The sequence below is a fragment of the Mastacembelus armatus genome, chromosome 22 (assembly GCF_900324485.2).
Source record: "Mastacembelus armatus chromosome 22, fMasArm1.2, whole genome shotgun sequence".
Lineage (NCBI taxonomy): Eukaryota > Metazoa > Chordata > Actinopteri > Synbranchiformes > Mastacembelidae > Mastacembelus > Mastacembelus armatus.
The window spans coordinates 7076822-7094589 of NC_046654.1; the positions used below are offsets into that span (position 1 = coordinate 7076822).

Consider the following 17768-nt stretch of genomic DNA (forward strand, 5'->3'; position numbering starts at 1 on the left):
TTGGATGGCTGACGCTGATTTGTCAAGCCTCCAGAATCCTTTTAATGTTTTGTCCTTGGGTGAGTGTTATAATTGGATGGATAACAGATGTGGCTGGAGGCAGAAGACAGCTCTGTTTTTAAAAACCTCTTTTGGATTTTGAATTCTTAATATTTAAAGTAGGTTAGATGAAACAAATGACTTGACTGTCAGAGGATCCTCAAACACACAATCTTGTTTTATTCACAACAAAAATAGTTAAAAAATGGTCCGATGTGGTTATACCAAATACTATTTTAGTCTTAGTGAGGTTACTCTAAGAGGTTGCTTAAATCCCAAACTTGCAAGGTCAGTTGTATTTTAGCAATAATTCCTACTCTCCTGCTGTTGCAGCTATTTAAACAGCCATTAGCAGTATCCCATGCCAATTCACACTGTGAACATTTACAGCTATTAGCAGTGGTACATGATTGTTGTTTTCAGGGGTTATTAGGCACTAAATATAAACGTACAGTGACTTAAATCAAAGTTCAAAAACACACAAAAATTTGTATCAGTTACCTGTGTTGTAATGTCTTTCTTAGCTACCAGTCAGCTGAGACAAGGAACTGGATTTGCCAAATGTTCAGAAGATTTTTTTTTTTTTCTTTTTTAAGAATTTGTGAAATTGTTATAAAGGTATTTAGACATTTAGGAATAATGCAAACTAAAAATTGATCAGTACAGTATCATGCATTGTTGCTTGTTTTCAGTTAAACAAGTTCTACATTAACCCAGATTTAATACAACTGCTTTGTTACTTTTTAAAGAAAGATTTTATTGTTGTGTGAGAACAGTGTATAGCGTTGCACTACTCCGTTGTTACTATGTTTCTTGTGTTAAACTAATGGTATCAGTTTCTTTTTTGTAGCTATTATTTACTGTGATATATGCGTTCCCTTCTACTATTGGTGCATTGCAACTTCTAGGGCACCATCCTGCCTGAGAAGGCCTTGCACACAGCAGTTACAGTGTTTTCAACCTCATGAATAGACTGTAGAGGTCTTTGTGCTTGGGTGTTGCGAGTCTAGCCAGTGCTGTAGTTCATTCCCGTGACAGCTTCTTTCTGAAGATAACAGTGTGTTCCAGTTCAAGCAGAGTGGGGGCAGCTTTAAAATAGACCTGTAATCATAGTGTTAGACATGTCCTCAGGCAACAACTCTAATAACAAGCTGGAAAATGCAACCTGTAAGGCATACTGTTTGGATTTTTACCTTGCATTATGTAACCCATAAATATAGCATGGTGTCATTTTAAGTTGCTGCTGTTGTTACCCCAAGACATGAGGTCATGAAGTTTGCAGTGTGTTATGATATATGCAGTGTGTATAAGTCATTTGACATAGTTTTTTAGTTCCAAATTTGTAGAACATATTCTTACTATCAAATGAATGTATTGCATATAGGTCTTCACTAAATTACTTGACTCAATTTGAACTTTTTTTTTTGAGAACCATTTGTTGCATTGAGTTGATGATGACTCATGTGACTCTTTACTTTGTCCAAAGCCTTATCCCCTTACAGGATTCTAGATGTTATGGCCCAGCACTTTGTCCACTAGCATTTCCCACTATCTTAATAATATACAAATGGCTTTGAAATCCTGTTCATTGTGATCCAGTCTTTACTGAAAATTACACATCCTAGCTTCCTGTGTGTGTATAAACCTGGCCAGGTGCCAGCTCCTGGTTTTCAGATGTCTTCTGTGCCATGCAAATGAGACTGCCATGGCAACTGTGTCTACTTAATGTCAGAGCATAGAGCCAATTGACTGCAGAGTAAAGGGGTCTGATTTGTCAAGAGACTCTTAGCCCACCTGGTTGAGATGGAGGCTGTGAAATTCTTCTTTGAAGTGGGACAAATGGGAATCGAATGATGAAAAAACATACTTCCATTTTAAGCTTAATGAACAGGGTATCCTTAAATTGTAATCAGAAATTGTAAAATAAATTTAGCAACACAATCACAGATTGCCAACACATAGTTTAGTAACGCATTGATATTTGAACCTGAATTCAGTCCTTTGTACAACAGAAGTGTGTTGTTTGGTAACACATTATTTTCTGCCTGGTGGGTATATCTTGCAATAGCCAGTCATTCCAGCAGTAACACAATCCCTTCCTGTCTCTACAGTTACATTGTCTTCCATATCTGAATGTGATCTTCTGTTATTCTGTGATTATTGTGAATTTTCATCTCAACACTCAGATGGCCCAAAATGCTGATCATCTTTCTGTCTTGTGGAAGGAGTTCTGTGGAAGGAGAATTGCTGTTGACACAGGGATTTGACACAGGGTAGCTGTAATATCAAAAGGAAAGAAACTTAATGTTATGCCAGGGCAGGTGGTCTTCCCATTTTCTTAGCTTTCATGGTGTCATTGGCAAGCTCAAATATTTTCATGCACTTCATAGGTCCATACTTCGTTGTATGTTGTACTGTACTGGAACCTATTTGTTTTTCCAATACTTCATTTTAACATTTGCACCAGGTGCTTAGGCCTAACACTCAAAAACCTGCACACCTGCCAACCTGTTTGTTTATGTCATTATTGCTTTTGCTAGAAATCCTCCTGGTGCTCACATTTCTCATGTAATAGCCACAGCTATGATAATATTTCCTTGCAGGAAAACTGATCTTGAGAATGTTGATGTACATTATGAGTTTCCCTTCACGCAAAAGCACTTGTGCATAGCCAAGCACAATAAGGGACTGATCCACTGGAGGAAGTGAGAGCATGTCACCATCAGAGCACAAGAAAGGAGCAGCACAGGAACCTCAATATAGCCTTCCTCTGACAGCAAGCCCACATAGAAACAATGGCTTTGGCAGCCTCTCAGTGGTTCCTTATTTCTAGATATAGTGGATTGATGTGTGTTCCCATGAAGTTTATTAGGGTTTTTAACATTGTTTTCAGGGTGTTATTGCACTTACAGGGTTGTTTACTTTGTAGAAGTAAAGCAAGTCAGAGAAGTGTTTTACATTATGTTTTCATGTTGTCCACTTCATTTCATCTACAGGAAGGGCAAATGTATCTTTGTCCTTTGTGTCTTCACTCTGACAAGGTCAAGGTCTGTCAACTTTGACCTGAATCTCAAATGTAACACCAATAGAGAAGGTCAGCAGCATTGTGACCACTTCTTATTAAAATCATATATGGTGCAGTTGTGTGATTGTCTACGGGTAATGGGAGGCTAGTTGAGCAATGTTGAAGTTTTACAACATAAAAAAGAAGCTGGATATAAGCACTGGTAAATCAGACATAATGTCAACCCGGCTAATGATGTGCATCTCTGTGATTACACTGACTATGAGAGTATTTCATTTCAGTGGTAGACCTTGAGTATACATTTTCTTGCTTGATTATTTCAATACAGCCAGTTCTACTGACTTTCAGTAATAGTTAAATATACAGGGGGGCAACTCAGGCAAGGTGTCTGAAGTCAACAGCTGAATATGAAATTGATTTGAGGGGCTGAAAGGTGTCTGGTGGTTTGATTAAGATCCTGGTGTTAATTTGCTGTCAATTTAGCTTCATGGCCTTGAGTACTTAGGTTTCATTGTAATGTAGCACTTTTGTTAATAAAAGCAAATCAAAAAGATAAAAATGTTTCCAGGTTGGGACTGAACAGATAAGTTTTCCTGCACTCAGTGTAAGCAACGGATCATTTAGTATATACAGTGTTTCTTGCTGTTTCTCCAGTGTTATGCAACTGTTATTCTAATCCTTGAGTCATTGTTTTTGAAAGGAGGCTCACCACAAAGCTTGTGATATGACACTGGTCATGCTAATGGTGGAATGTGTCAATCAAAGTTGCTCAATCTTAGGGGTCACACTAATTTCTAATCAGGATTTTTTTCCAGAAATTCACAACCATTGAACCATGATAGCGGTTATTATATTATAGAACTGCAGTTAATGTATTTTTGTTATATTACAGTCTCCTGTTATGATTGTTATCTGAGTCACAACCCATTTAGCGACGCATAAACAATGTAACCTGTGCCTGTTGTGGCTCCTCAACTCTGATGAAATTTTCTCAGTTAAGTATAAATATTAAATGGAATAACTTTGGGAGAAAACAAAAAGTCAGATTCATTAAGAGTGAATATAATGAGTAGTTCCAGCCCAAGAAAGTATAGTTATATTGAAGTCATACTGTACTTGTATCAGTCTTTGATCCTTGTGGTACCAGTTCTCCACTTATCAAGATCAATGAAAGCCAATTTCTACTTAATCAGTTAAGGGAAAATAGTGGTTATGTGCTATATTCTTATCTGCCATGAATGTAGCTAAAATAGAATCTAGACTTTTACCCTTCAACATACTGGTTCAGTACATCAAGCTGTTATCCTGTTTATGAAATGTTCTGGTTTTTAGAGCTTCTATTACCCTACTTGATGACCCAAAACAGATCTGATCACTCACTTCATTTGTTTATCATGGCTGTGTATTTTTGTTTGAATAAAACTAAATTCACATAGAAAAGATTAGAAAGAAATGTCTGCTAGCCTGCCTGTATTGCGTCTGTATTGCGAATGTCTTTTGCCCTTTGTATCCTAAAAGGCAAGTATTAACTGCAGCTGCCTGAATGGATACACAAAACATCCCTGTTCTCAGGGGCGTTTGCTTACTGAATATATCACCTGTTGTAACATTCAGCCCTACCTCTGTTTTTAAAATCATGTCCAGAGAGGGGTGTGGCACAGCTTTGACAAATCAAACCCGAACAAAAGACAAACTGGAACATGACAGTGAAATGTTTTTGGAGAGATAAAAAGGAGAGCAAGGGGCAACAGCTGTGAAAGTGACCAGAACTGTTATTTTTTCTTTGAGATGACACACTGGCAAATGAGAGAGAGGAAGCAGAAGTTTTCCTCTGGAGTTTAAAAAAAAAAAAGAAAATGGTATAAAAATTATACCAAAGCAGTAGTGTGGAAAGATTTGCTCCATGTAGATGAAACACAACAGGAGTTCATTGCACATTCATATAAGACTCTTACACAGTGACAGGGCGAAGATAAAAGCAAAGGTTTTATTTGCAGGGCTTGTCTGTTCATAGTCAGGTTGTGGCTTCTCATAGGAAATTGTGTAATGGTCTCTGTTGATATTGGCACTAGAAGTGAAATGTCCATTGTTAATGGATTCCTTTGTTTCTGCTACATTTGGAAGGAAGTTAAGTTTTTGCTTAACATCTGTATTATTGGTCTAGTAAGTGGACCGATCCATTTCAGCTAATCCTCACCAGAAACTGCTTTTTCTGTAATAGTATTTTGGTGTTTATATTTGCTGCAGCGCTCTTATCTGGTGTTATTTTTGTTTCCACAGTGACAAATAAGAAACCGTCCTATGTGTCCATTACAAAGGTGAAGCAGTTCCAAGGATCTTCTGCTTTTGTAAAAAGGTCACAGTGGACAATCGACCAGCTGCGGCAGGTCAACGGCATCGATGCCAACAAAGTAAGTAATGATTTCCCCCTATTAATCAGGGGAATTTATTTAGTTAATATAGCCTTGGGAAACTTCAGGGCTTGGAGTTAACTTGTCATTTCATTGTTTTTTTTCCTTGATAGTTTAGATATATTTTCCTTTAATATACACTCAGTCACTGTTATTCTCCCCAAGGACTGCCCAGAGTTTGACCTGATGTTCGATAATGCATTTGACCAGTGGGTTGCTGGTTCAGCAGGAGAGAAATGCACCTTTATCCAGATTCTTCACCATACATGCCAGCGCTACAGCTCAGCACGGAAACCAGAGTTTGTCAACTGTCAGTCAAAACTGCTTGGGGGTAAGAGCTTAAAAAAAAAACAAACAAACAAACTCTTCTAACATGTCTTTCTTAGTATTTCTCTCCAGTTTGCAGTGGCGTTACAATGGCAGACTCACTGCTGACACACAATGTGCTGTAAGCCAGTCTGAATCTGATTATGTATGACGACAACCAGCACCTGGTGTGTATGAAAATACATGCTTATTCCTCATACACAGCGTCTGTTGAATGCTCTGCTGAAGTGAGGTCAGCGAAGATGTCCAACAGAATGCAACAGTGATGATTCAAAGTATCTAACACAGATCAACTGGTTTTACAGCACATAGAAATGTGCAATATACCAAATAATTTCCCTAATTTCTTAATGCTGACACATTGTGTGCCTAAAGTGTGACACTGTTTCTGATTACCTTCACCCTTCAACCATTAAACATTACAGTAAGAACTGGAAAAGTCCCTTAATAATAGTCTGACACTGATAATACATTTTTGAGGCTGAGGAAAAACAATTAAAACTAACCTCCCGCTTAGAAAGTAAAATGTATTTCATGCCCAAGGAACAAGTAAAAAAGCGGACCAGTCACATTCACATCACAGTGTATTTCCAAATGTTATAGATGTGTAAAATGAAAATGTAAAACCGCATAATTGGTCATTTCTTGGCTGCAGATGGTTTGTTTGTTTACTCAGCAGTTGGAAGGTACTTGTGTAGGTTGATGGTTTCCTCTACAGCGATGCCCTGTTGAGAATGCATCATCCTGGATCTTAATCAGATATTGATCTGTTTACCTCATCTTTGAGCAACATTCAACATGTTGTATTATTCATGGAATTATTTATGGAAACATACACAACCTGCAGGGTAACCATGTGGCCCACATACAGGAATCAATTAGCCGAAACAGATATTTTTCTAAACAAGAAAATGTGTTTACTTTGCTGGATTGTAAACTTTTAGCTGTTACACAACAGATGAAATGTTACTGTGACCAAGTCATCGAACGGATGGTGGTCTACCTACTGTTTTCTGTAATTGGTTAACGTGCTTTGTGGAAGCTTTTACTCATGATTGAATACTACCTAGTAGGGTTATCTGGGTGAAGCTGCACATTTGGAAAGTATTATTGAACATATGTTACATAGCAGCGAGGTTATGGTCTGTGAGGTGTGTGTTTAGAGACAGTGAAGTTAGTGTAAAACGTCCTTTGTTCTGTATTTCTTACTCTGTGTGTGGGAACATCTACTCTGATGATAAAGCTGCCTATTCTTTTCAACATTCTGCTCAACATTCAGTATTGGACTTGGGGTTTTTCAGAGTAGGATGGATTATAGAGTAAAAATGTTGCATATTCAAGCACATGACTACAGTAGATCTGAAAATTATAACAAAATCATAGCAATATCAAGTGTAGAAAATGATGTAGTGGATGATAATAAGACCTACCCCTTGATGTAAATGCTTGAAGTATGAATGAAGTAAAGCACAAAAAGCTACTCATCCTTTTTAAAATGCACAATTAAGATCCAGACCTGTGGTGTTTGTAGGATCTGATACTGAGCCAGCTATTGATATCAATTGTCCACCTGGCACTTGATCTGTTAATACACTCCTGACTCTTGGTGTGTAGAGGAAGCTGTGCATGATAAATGAGAAAGATGACAGTTCAGCATGCACATCGTGACAATATGAAGTGAGACAATGCCACATTGCTGCCAACTGTCTACTCCAGTTTAAGTCTCACACCAGTGCAAAACAAAAATTGTGACGCTGCTCAGGTGTGGGACCATAACTGTGGGAGACCCTCTCTTCAGAAATTACTGGGATAGGAGCACTTTGCATGATAGTTAAATATGGTTACATGAATACAAGAATCAGAACTAGAGTGAATTGGTATAATAAAAACATTCACTTAATTACTTCTGTAAGATGTGATTTTACTATCAAGTGACAAATCTCCAGGGTTAATTGTTGGTTTCCCAGTGGGTGTACTGGGAATGTTGAGGCTCGTCATGACAGTGTCATCAGTGGTCTGTGGGTGCCAGCAGATTTGCCCTTTATTTAAGCTCAGTGTTGCACTGTGTTCCTATGTTGACTACCTGTTACTACACAGAGGTTCTTCAGACTTGATTTTAAAATGATTTTATACTGCAGACAGTAGCAATCTTACTGGATCCATGCAGTGCACCTGTGAAGTGGTACTGTTAATGTTTAATTCAGGGTGCCATTGTGAGTCTCAAGATGTGAAAATATGTTGAAGCAATTAAGATTTGTTAAATTAAATTCAGGAATTATATTTTTGATATGTGTTTTCACAACCCCTTTATGTCTGTTTATACTTATATACTGGTGAAACACTAGGTGAGTTTCTGACTTTTATCAGGAACATATGGGTACATATTTTTGATCCTTGATGGGGCATGTAATTAGTGTAAAAATAAAAGCAGATAATTAGCTAATTGCCTTTTAAGCAGTCCTGGCTTCGGCTACTGTCCACACTTGTACCCTGTAGTAGCTCAATTCCCACCTGAGTTTTTCAATCTCACTGGCATGTGTTCAGGACTTGAGTCTAAATGCACTTTTAAGTCTGTGAGCTAAGTGGATGTTTTTCAGCCAATATTAAATTTTTACATTAGTAGTTTTATAGTATTAGGCAAACTTGTTTCTCCCTACACTAAATGCTTTGTAAATTTTAATTCTTGGGAGGTTTTAGGTTTAAGACTAAACATGAAACTGTCAGCAGGGTTTCAAAAGCTTTTCACTGTGTAATACCAGTTATTATTTAGCATACTGTAAATAACTGTTTGCTGTGTCTTACATTTTACTTAACAGATAAATCATAAAACAATAACCAGTTTCACGGTTGCATAATATTTAACTGAACCATTTTGTTTGACGTGTGATTTAATATTTTAAAAAAAAATTAACCCCACTTTGTCTGATTTAAAACTATATCATGAACATCAAAGCTGACTTTCGATATCTTCTCATCGCAGAAGACCAAGCTGTAGAATCAGTCTTTTTTCGTTGCAAGGTCTTTTTGAACAGAATGAGGAAAGAGTTTGTTGAACACCATGGTCATCTACTAAGACAAGGTAAGCAGGACAGTGGTACACAAAACTCTTTGGACTAAAGTACAAAATTTATATCTCCCAAATTTGGGTTTCCCCAGAAATCAAGGTGATATACAAGGTTTCATGGACTCAGTTAAGCCCCTACTAATGGGCTGCAGTAGAAGAAAGAATAGACCAGTTAACATTTACACAAAAAGAGCTGTTTGTCCGTGCTCCCAGTGATCAGTGAGGGTCATTTCCCTAGTATCTGTTGTCACATGCACACATACATACATACATACACACACACACATATATATATATATATATATATATATATAACATTAAAGCTGTAATGATGCAAATTATAACTGTTTAATCTGTTGTGTGATGATGACATTTATCTGTTGATTAAAGCCACTAAGTGTAGGCTAAGTGTAGACTGAATACCTAGTAGCTATTTTTCTGTCACGGTGGAATATTTAGAACAGAATGTTCCATGTTTGTCCCTATTAGTTTTGTTCATGTCTTGCTGAATCATTTCAAACACCATGACATTGACTAAACTAAAGGCCAACTAAAGACCAGCAAGGTCAGGCCATTTCCCTCATGAAAAAATGGGCAGTAATCTGCTTGCTTTTCTGGGTTGAAAACCAAAGGAATGAAATAGTCATTAAGGCACTACACACCCAAAAAACATGTAGCAGTAGGATGCAAATATTTGTGGGACCAAGAAGGTAACGGATTGACTTAATTACTAAATATTATAGGATCATTTGTCATATAACCTTGGCACTAGATCGTATATGTTATTGAGTTATGGTGCTAACAGGTTTGTGTAGGCTAAAATGAAGATAGCCTGCCACTGCTGATGGCAAGGCAAGATCATGGATGCTAGTGGAGCCAGGAGGGATCAGCTCTGCAATGCCTTTAAGACAATAATATCATGTAATCAGGGTGTTCATGTACAGTGTACCATATATTTCACAAGGAGGGAGTGGTATCAAAGAGAGAGAGAGATGTACAGATGGCCCAGTAGTTTGGGAGGAGCATGGAGAAGGGGGGAGCTGCACTATGTAAAAGGTTTGGGATTGATCAGTGACAGTGAGGAAGGACAGCGATAACTTCTTGGGAATTACTGCAGGAAGAATGTGGATAAAAGTGACTGGATAAAAGGTCGTTCAGAAATAATAGGTGTGTGTTAGGAGCACTGGGGGGAGGTGGCTTTTCTTGTTGAACCTATGCTGTAGTTTCATTATACTGCTTTGGGTAATGTCAAGATTTGCATTAATTAAATTGCAGTGGGGGGTTATCTCACAGCAGACTGTCTTTAGGCCCCTATGATGATTATGTAAATCTTTCTTTTTTTTTCATTTTATACATCATTCTTTTATGCGTACTCATCTAAAATAGCAGTGTTGCTTAAAGGATCACTTCTTTTTTATTATTATTATTATTAATATCTTGCCTTTCTCATGTGTAATAAATAGGAAACTAACCCTACACACAAGAAAATATGAACTGTAAGTGAGTCACAAACAATATTTGTTAGATGTTCTGAGATTTTTCTGTATTTTTTTTATTTTTAAAAAAAGAAAAAGTGAAACTTGAAATACCAAACCACTGACAGATTTAAGGAACGATACTTAAGACTTTTTTTCTGCCCTGGCCTTGATGCCACACATGATGATTTATTGTGTTCAACATGATCACAGTCAATTCAAAAATTGTTCAGTGCCATGTTTTATTGAGTGGTGATAAATTGACAAAAAGAAATGTTGATCCATTTTAAAGTTACAAAAAATGTGTAGCAACTATGTCATCTGATTAATTGTATAGTTTTATATCAGCCCTTCTCAGAAGCCTGTGCCATCACACAAAAATCTGTTGAATTTCAAAAGATATTAAAAGATGTGTTCTGTCACAACATCGCTCAAATTGGAGAAGTTGGTGGAATAAAATTGCAGGAATGGACAGAAATTTCAGAATTTCAGAAATTTTAGTATTCACAAGACAATTATTGCTTGTACTGACATGCTTTTTTGTAGTGGCATTTAACATGAGGAAAATCTAATCTTATTGCAAACCATCTCTGTGAACTGGAAATACATAAATCATCACTGAGGTAGTAACATTTTTCTTGTATCATAATATCTTAAAATATGATTTAGGATTTAGTTCACTGATGGAATGTTTCATGTATCTTGGGGTGACTAACAACCGTCTAAATCCCCCTGGTAATATTTGGGTAATAAGGTAAAAAGGAGTTATTTTATGGAACTTGTTGAAGCAGAGATAAGTATGTTTTTGCTAATACTTAAAAGAAATTATTGTAAGACTCTCTCTCCCTTCAAACACCCACTCATACCCCGCAGCTTTATCCAAGCACACTGATGATATGATCACATATACTGCCAGAAAGGAAAATATTAAAGGGAGGTGTCTTTGCTCTTGAAATTAACCATATGATATAATCACTCCCATATGCTTAAAAGAGTAAATGTGACTTGGCTCTCAGCATCTGATGATGAGTGTCTGACATGTTCTTGTCAATAGCTATCAGCTTATTTTCTTAGCACAACAGCAGTGTGGCCTCTGCTTTACAGCCTGCAGCAAAACTGGAAAAGGAGGGGTTGACTGTGAATGATCTTTCCTCTTCCTTGTTTTGTTTCATTTTGTTGATACTTTCTATTTTATGGAATATTTTGTTGCCAGAAAACAACTTGCCTTTTTGTTCAGTCTCTATTGTTAAAGAAACCCTGGCTTATTATTATATCATGGGGTATAGCAACAAAATTCCTCCTGCATTGTTGAGAGAGGTGTGTCATGGATGTTCTAGGTTTGGTCTTGTACTTTAACCTATTTTCAAACAACAATGTTAGTTGAAGAAATAAAGCTTGTTTTTAGAGAAACACAGATACCAGTGAACCCCAATTTACCATAAAAGAGCTGGTGCTATCCCCACTGATGGTAGTGACGGCTTCCACTTTAACAGACACTAAGGCTCAGAGCATGGATCACAGCAATGGTACCACATAATATAATCTACTCCTACACACGTTTCATTCTGCTCCTGATGGTGCAGCCCTTTCATAAGCTCTCCAGAATGTCTCCACCCTGCCTCTTCTGTAATTGCATTCCCCACTGGAGAAGCCCACGCTGCAGACTGCCACTGATCTTTGAGAATGGAGAAGAAAGACACTACAGAACGGATGGTGTACAGACAAATAGAGGATGATGTCTTCAGAGTTCAGTGTGATTGAGTTGTAAGGGTGTGGGTTATGTGGGGGTAGTGGCGGTCAGTCCCAGCGCTACCCCAGAGGAAAAACGAATTAAGAGGAATCTGCCTGAAGGGGAAAAGGTTTTATCCTCTGTAGAAAACATATAAAGCCTACAAATTTATTATTTTTTTTCCCAGCAGGATTGTGTTTCAGCCTATGTAAACAAGTAAACCAGAATCCTCACGTGCAATGCATGATAGTTACACATGAATGTTGCTTGCTGGTTACATTAATTCAGATTAAGAAAGTAAACTATACCTTCACATTGTAGCGCCTTCATGGAGGTGATTACTATGAGTCCTGTGTGTAAGATTGCTATGTCATTTTCATTTTGTTTTTAACAAATTAAAAAAAATCCTTCTTTTATTGTAATTATGGAAAACTAAGTGAAGGAAGGCCTTATATATACATGTCTTTCCATTTTGTTTTATAGGCATGAGTATGAACATCAATACATAGGTGTGACTGTTGGGATGTGGGTGTGTCTGTAAATAAATTGCTTTGACTTTATCAAGTCATTTTATTTTGAAGGAGCACCAGCTGGCCTCTCCGTCTGCTTCTGGACTGTCATATAACCCACTGCAGTAGTGCTGCAGCAATTATCTGTCACCAAGTCTATCTTCCTAGATGTCATGGGACATTCATTCACTATATTACAGTTTCCTGCGGGAAAAGAGAGAATCAGACTTGTCAAATCTTAATACAGTCTGTACCAGTAAAATTTGCTTCTGAGGATACAGAATCCAGCTTATCTTCACACTTTGTGTTTTTATGTTTTTCTTAATTATATGGTAGGCAGTGTATTTGTTAATGATTTAATATAACAAAACTCTATGTTTGACCTTCACAGAATTGACATAGGTGGTCATCATTAAATCAATACCCTAAAGAGATCCAAATGACACTCTTATGTTGCACGGAAGAGAATATTGTCCTCCTAATCATTTTTTATCTTGTCTCTTATGTTGTTGCAATTTATATTTGCCACCATATACCCTTTCATTGTTTTTGTGCAACCAAAAGTAGCATTTTACTTCACCAGTAGGCGGTATCTTAAAACAGTGTAGATATTTTTGAAAACTGACATACTGCCCTCAGGTATATCTACCTAAAATGACGGATTATACCTTACTGAAACAATGCAACTATATTGCCAACAAAGAGAAAGCCACAAAAAGATTACTGTTCCTTCTCTAGTTGTTAGTGTAGTGCATATCAGCAGCACTCCTGACGTGTGGTAGATTAATGGCCCGTCAGAGGAAACATCCGCAGGGTTGCCACAGCTATCTGCCGATATGTTATATCTACTCCTGGGTCTCCAGGGCTTTCTGTGTAGCCAAGCACATCCTCTCTTTATTACACCAGCTAGGAGAAGAGGAGACTAGTTGCAGAGGTTGCACCACAAGTTCAAAATTGAAGGAAAAAACCAGGAATGATGTGGTTTTCTAAAAAGACACATTAAATCTGGTTTTTCTGTTGCAGTTTTCAGGTTTGAAAAGGTTAATGTCACTTGATCTTTACCTGAAGTAAATCAGCTCTGAAGAGAATTCATTAGCCACCTTCTCACGTTGCACCTGATGGAAGGCATTTACTTTTTCATGTTTTTGTCTTCCCTCATTAACGCCTAATACTCTAGGTCACACTACATCCAATGCAGTGCATCCTTCTTATGCCACAGGTTCTGTGGTTACAACTGGACTATTACATGCTGTTATTCACTAAAGTAATCATTGATTATTTCCCTTTCCTTCTCTCTCCTCTTTTGTGTTTTCTTTGCCTCTCTGCTCTGTCTGGCTGTCTCACTCCCACCCTTACCTGCAGGTAACAGTATACTACACTCAGCTGCCGACAGTGTGACGAGCGCTGTGCAGAAGGCCAGCCAGGCTCTGAATGAGCGCGGTGAGCGATTAGGTCGGGCTGAGGAGAGGACCGCAGACATGATGAACAGTGCTGAACAGTTTGCTGTCACTGCACACAAGGTGAGACAGTGTTTTAGCAGGATTCACTGCAATGCATAATCTCAACGTGAGCCTTACTGGGTATTTAAATGCACTGAAATGAAAGTCTGAATTTAGGTCCCACCTAATATGTGATAGTGTGTCATGTCATATCTATTCATGATCTAAGTGTCTTTTAGTTGCTTCATTGTGACTGCAGCTTCTTAGCAGTGGTGATTCCTGTTCTGGGATGATAATTTTCTTTTTTCCTCATTGACTCTGTTTTGTAGATCTCTACAAAATGTTCTTTCATTCTTCAGCATGTTGCATGCTATTTAATCAGACTATTAACATAGTATGATTTTTAACTTCAAAACAAAAGAAAAAAAAACTGTATTTTATAATGAAACACGCAATCGTAATCCTGTCCTGTCTTTCTTACACATCTGTATGTGTGCTAGTGGACAGTCCAGCAAATGTGGGATCTTGTTGACTTCCGTACCAAAACAATCCACTCTGCATTTTGTCTCCATGTATAATGCCAAACTAATAATAGTGGGATAATTGAAAGACATTTAAAGAGCCTTGCATAGCCCTCTTACTGCTCATAGATGAGCTTCCCCACTGCGGTGTATTACCAAAGCTGATAAGCAGAGAAAAATACCTTGGCTTTGGGTGGTTTCAGATAGAATAACTGTAGGACCCCCATGAAGAATCACTCATTTGCCAACATTTCTCATTTCAAGTGCTTTCATTAACTTTTTTGTTTTATAACTTATCCTATGTCTATCATATTTTTATAATTCATACTGTTGCATGTATGAAACCCACTGTTAGAGTGCACTGTTGGTGCAGCAGCCTGCGGATGGATGAAGACTGCATTCCTATTAGAATCAACAAAACCATCTGCATTTTAATTGTTACTGTGACATATGAATTGTGGAGCTTTTGAGTTTTCCTACATTTTAAGTCATCTGCATGTGTTATAGTTGTTATAGGTGGGCTCTGCACACAATGTAGATTTAAATTATAGCCAACTGCAGTGCTAAGCATCTGCAGTACTCTGAGAGGATTACCTTGGCACTTTCTTTATTCACTTTTGCAACCCTGCATGAGTGATTTAGCGGCTGCTCAGTTTTAATCTAGACCACTAATTTCTGCGTGCTGCTCTACTGCCCCCGCTTGTTCAGTCTGGTGATTTCAGTTCTCCTCAGTCTACAGCAACATACTCCATGTTCTGTGTGTATGTGTGTAGATGTGCGTGTTTGTCATCCTCACATCAGCATGGTCACCTCTCTAATGAGCCTCCAAAGAAGCCCATTAGAACCTTAGCTGGTGAGATAAACGTTTTTGCCTTGTCATTGCCTGATTAAAACACACTGACCTGTGGCTGCCTTCCAGTCTGTGTTTCATATACCTCGCTTAACAGCCTTTTCTCCTTTGTTAGAGTTACCATTATTTTAGTGAAGACAGTGTGTGGCATATACAGTACTTGTTTTTTCTAGTTGGCTTTTGTTTTGGTGATAGGCTAATATATGAAAGAAAATCCGCTCACGCCTTCCATTCGTGTTTCTCTAAGTATTGTTCTGTTACCCCCCACCCCAATTTTTCTACAGCTCGCCATGAAGCACAAGTGTTAAACCACTGCCAAAACCAACTGGGCTGGGAGGGGGGGGTCACCATTCGCCAGTCGCTGTACAGAAGAAGGATTCCAGATTTTAATATTATTTGTTAACAATGTTAACATTTTGTTTTAGCTTACTGTATTCCAGTGCATCTTGTAGAGGTAATGATTTAAGCAGCGTGGAGCAAGACAGGTTAACTACTCTACTGTACCTATACTAAGAATGTTTAACACGCATTTATTAGCCAGAAGAAAATCACAGCCATGACTGTACTTGATAAGCATAGTCACTCAAAACACTTTGGCTTTTTGATATGTTCAGACACTGAACTGAGTGTACACATGCTGAGAAGCCAACTATTATCTTAAGATGAGACAAGGGAATAGCTTTTTCTCGCACGTTATTAAACGTTGTGAGTTATTTGTCTGCACTGCACAGATTATGCAGTCTGATTTGACTGATGGATGTTCATGGATTTCACGTGTGTGACTTATGATTGAGTCACCCTATTCCACACACATATATGAATATATACATACCTAAAGGGTGTCACTAAAGTCAAAAGAATGTATTTTCAATTTAATGTTTGCTTCTCTTCTTCTGATTCTTCTTTGAACATTTACTCTCTTTTGGTCTATTGTTCTCAGCACAACAAATGATATAATAATATTAGTCAAAGTATTTATAACATAATTTGATAAACTGAAGATCACACTGAAAAGAGCTTGGGGTGACATATAACACTGGGGACATATTTGCATTTATGCCATTTAAAATTAACATGGAATACAGTTACCAGTGTTTTTAAAAGTGTACTTGAATAACTGTTTTAAGAAAAAGCTTTTTTTCATTACAGTGATTTATGTTTAATGGGGAAGTTCAGTAAACCAGCTTCTGCACTGTAAAAAGCAAGACGTAATTCCTCTAGTACTACTATCTCAGTGTCTGTAGAGCTAATTAATCCCATGAACATGGGCTGTATTTTGACGTCAAACATTCAGTAGTCATACCTTGTGCTTTCTGTATAATTTGGGCTGGTCGTTATAATGATGTGTGTACTGATAGATAAGGGACAAAGTGTCTCAAATATCAGCAACACTTCATAGTAGTTTAGTTTTTGTCAGTGCTCTCACACTGACTGTAGCTTTGGCTTTCTCACTGGCAAGATCCCACCCTCGCCACTGAGATGTATGCGATTGTTTTTATATTTTGAATTTTATAAGTCGTGATATTACAACGCACTGACAACCTTATCTTGCGGAACACTGTTCTAGTTGCCTAACTCTTGGTGTGCTTTTTTTCCTCTAACACTTTGGATGTTTATTGTTTTAATAAAACAAACAAACAAACAAACAAAACCAGAAATGAATTTGTTGTTCTCAGTGTCCTTTTTCTAAGTGGCTTTACGAACTCCATAGAATTAGAAGTAGCACATTAATTTTGTTGTGTAGTCTTTGTCATTATTATTGTGTTTGTGTATTTTACTTTCAGTACATGGATGTTCCATACTCCTGAAAGTGTCTCAAGGGTTGTTATATCATTTTCTCTACCTGGTGTCCTCACTTTGACTTCATGTTTTAACAAGACACTAATCACATTCAACTCCTCTCTATAATATTGTGAAGTGTAAAAGACCTATCCACAATACTAATAAAATGGTTCTGCATTAGTGCCTGTTGCATCTGTTTGCAAATCAGTCTTAATATTATATTGAGCTATGTAGGAAAAGACTTTCGAAGAAGACTAGTGAGGAAAAAAATATTTGTCTAGTAAGTAAGATGGTAAGCATCCTTCTTGGACCACTGTATGTTATATCTATATAATATTGTTTACTTGCTGCAGTTTGAGCAGTTTCTGGTTATTTAATCACTATGTATTAAGTGCATGTTTCTTGTTTCATCAGGTTTAAACTCAGGTACTCGTTCATTATTGTTTAATGTAGCAATTTATTGTAGATGGACATTTTTAAAGGGTAACATTGAAATTTCAGTTTTGTCAAACAGAAAAGTTTGTACATTGCTTAAAGATTTAATATCAATCCCTCTTGTGTTGTTGCAGTTGTTTCACCAGTGCTTATGATGTTACT

At 37.4% G+C, this 17768-nt stretch overlaps 1 protein-coding gene across 3 annotated transcripts in view; it reads left to right on the forward strand.

The window, feature by feature from the left end:
• Positions 1–17284, forward strand: part of stxbp6 (syntaxin binding protein 6 (amisyn)) — a 43992-nt gene extending 26708 nt beyond the window's left edge. For 2 of the 3 annotated variants that reach the window (XM_026309231.1, XM_026309240.2), the window contains exons 3-7: positions 5345–5475; positions 5641–5806; positions 8783–8881; positions 13942–14099; positions 15674–17284. In XM_026309231.1, coding sequence (XP_026165016.1) covers positions 5345–5475; positions 5641–5806; positions 8783–8881; positions 13942–14099; positions 15674–15697 — 578 coding nt within the window. In that variant the 3' untranslated portion in view covers positions 15698–17284. The remainder of the gene's footprint in view (positions 1–5344; positions 5476–5640; positions 5807–8782; positions 8882–13941; positions 14100–15673) is intronic. The other variant, XM_026309244.1, reaches the window with a different exon arrangement.
• Positions 17285–17768: the final 484 nt, after the last annotated feature.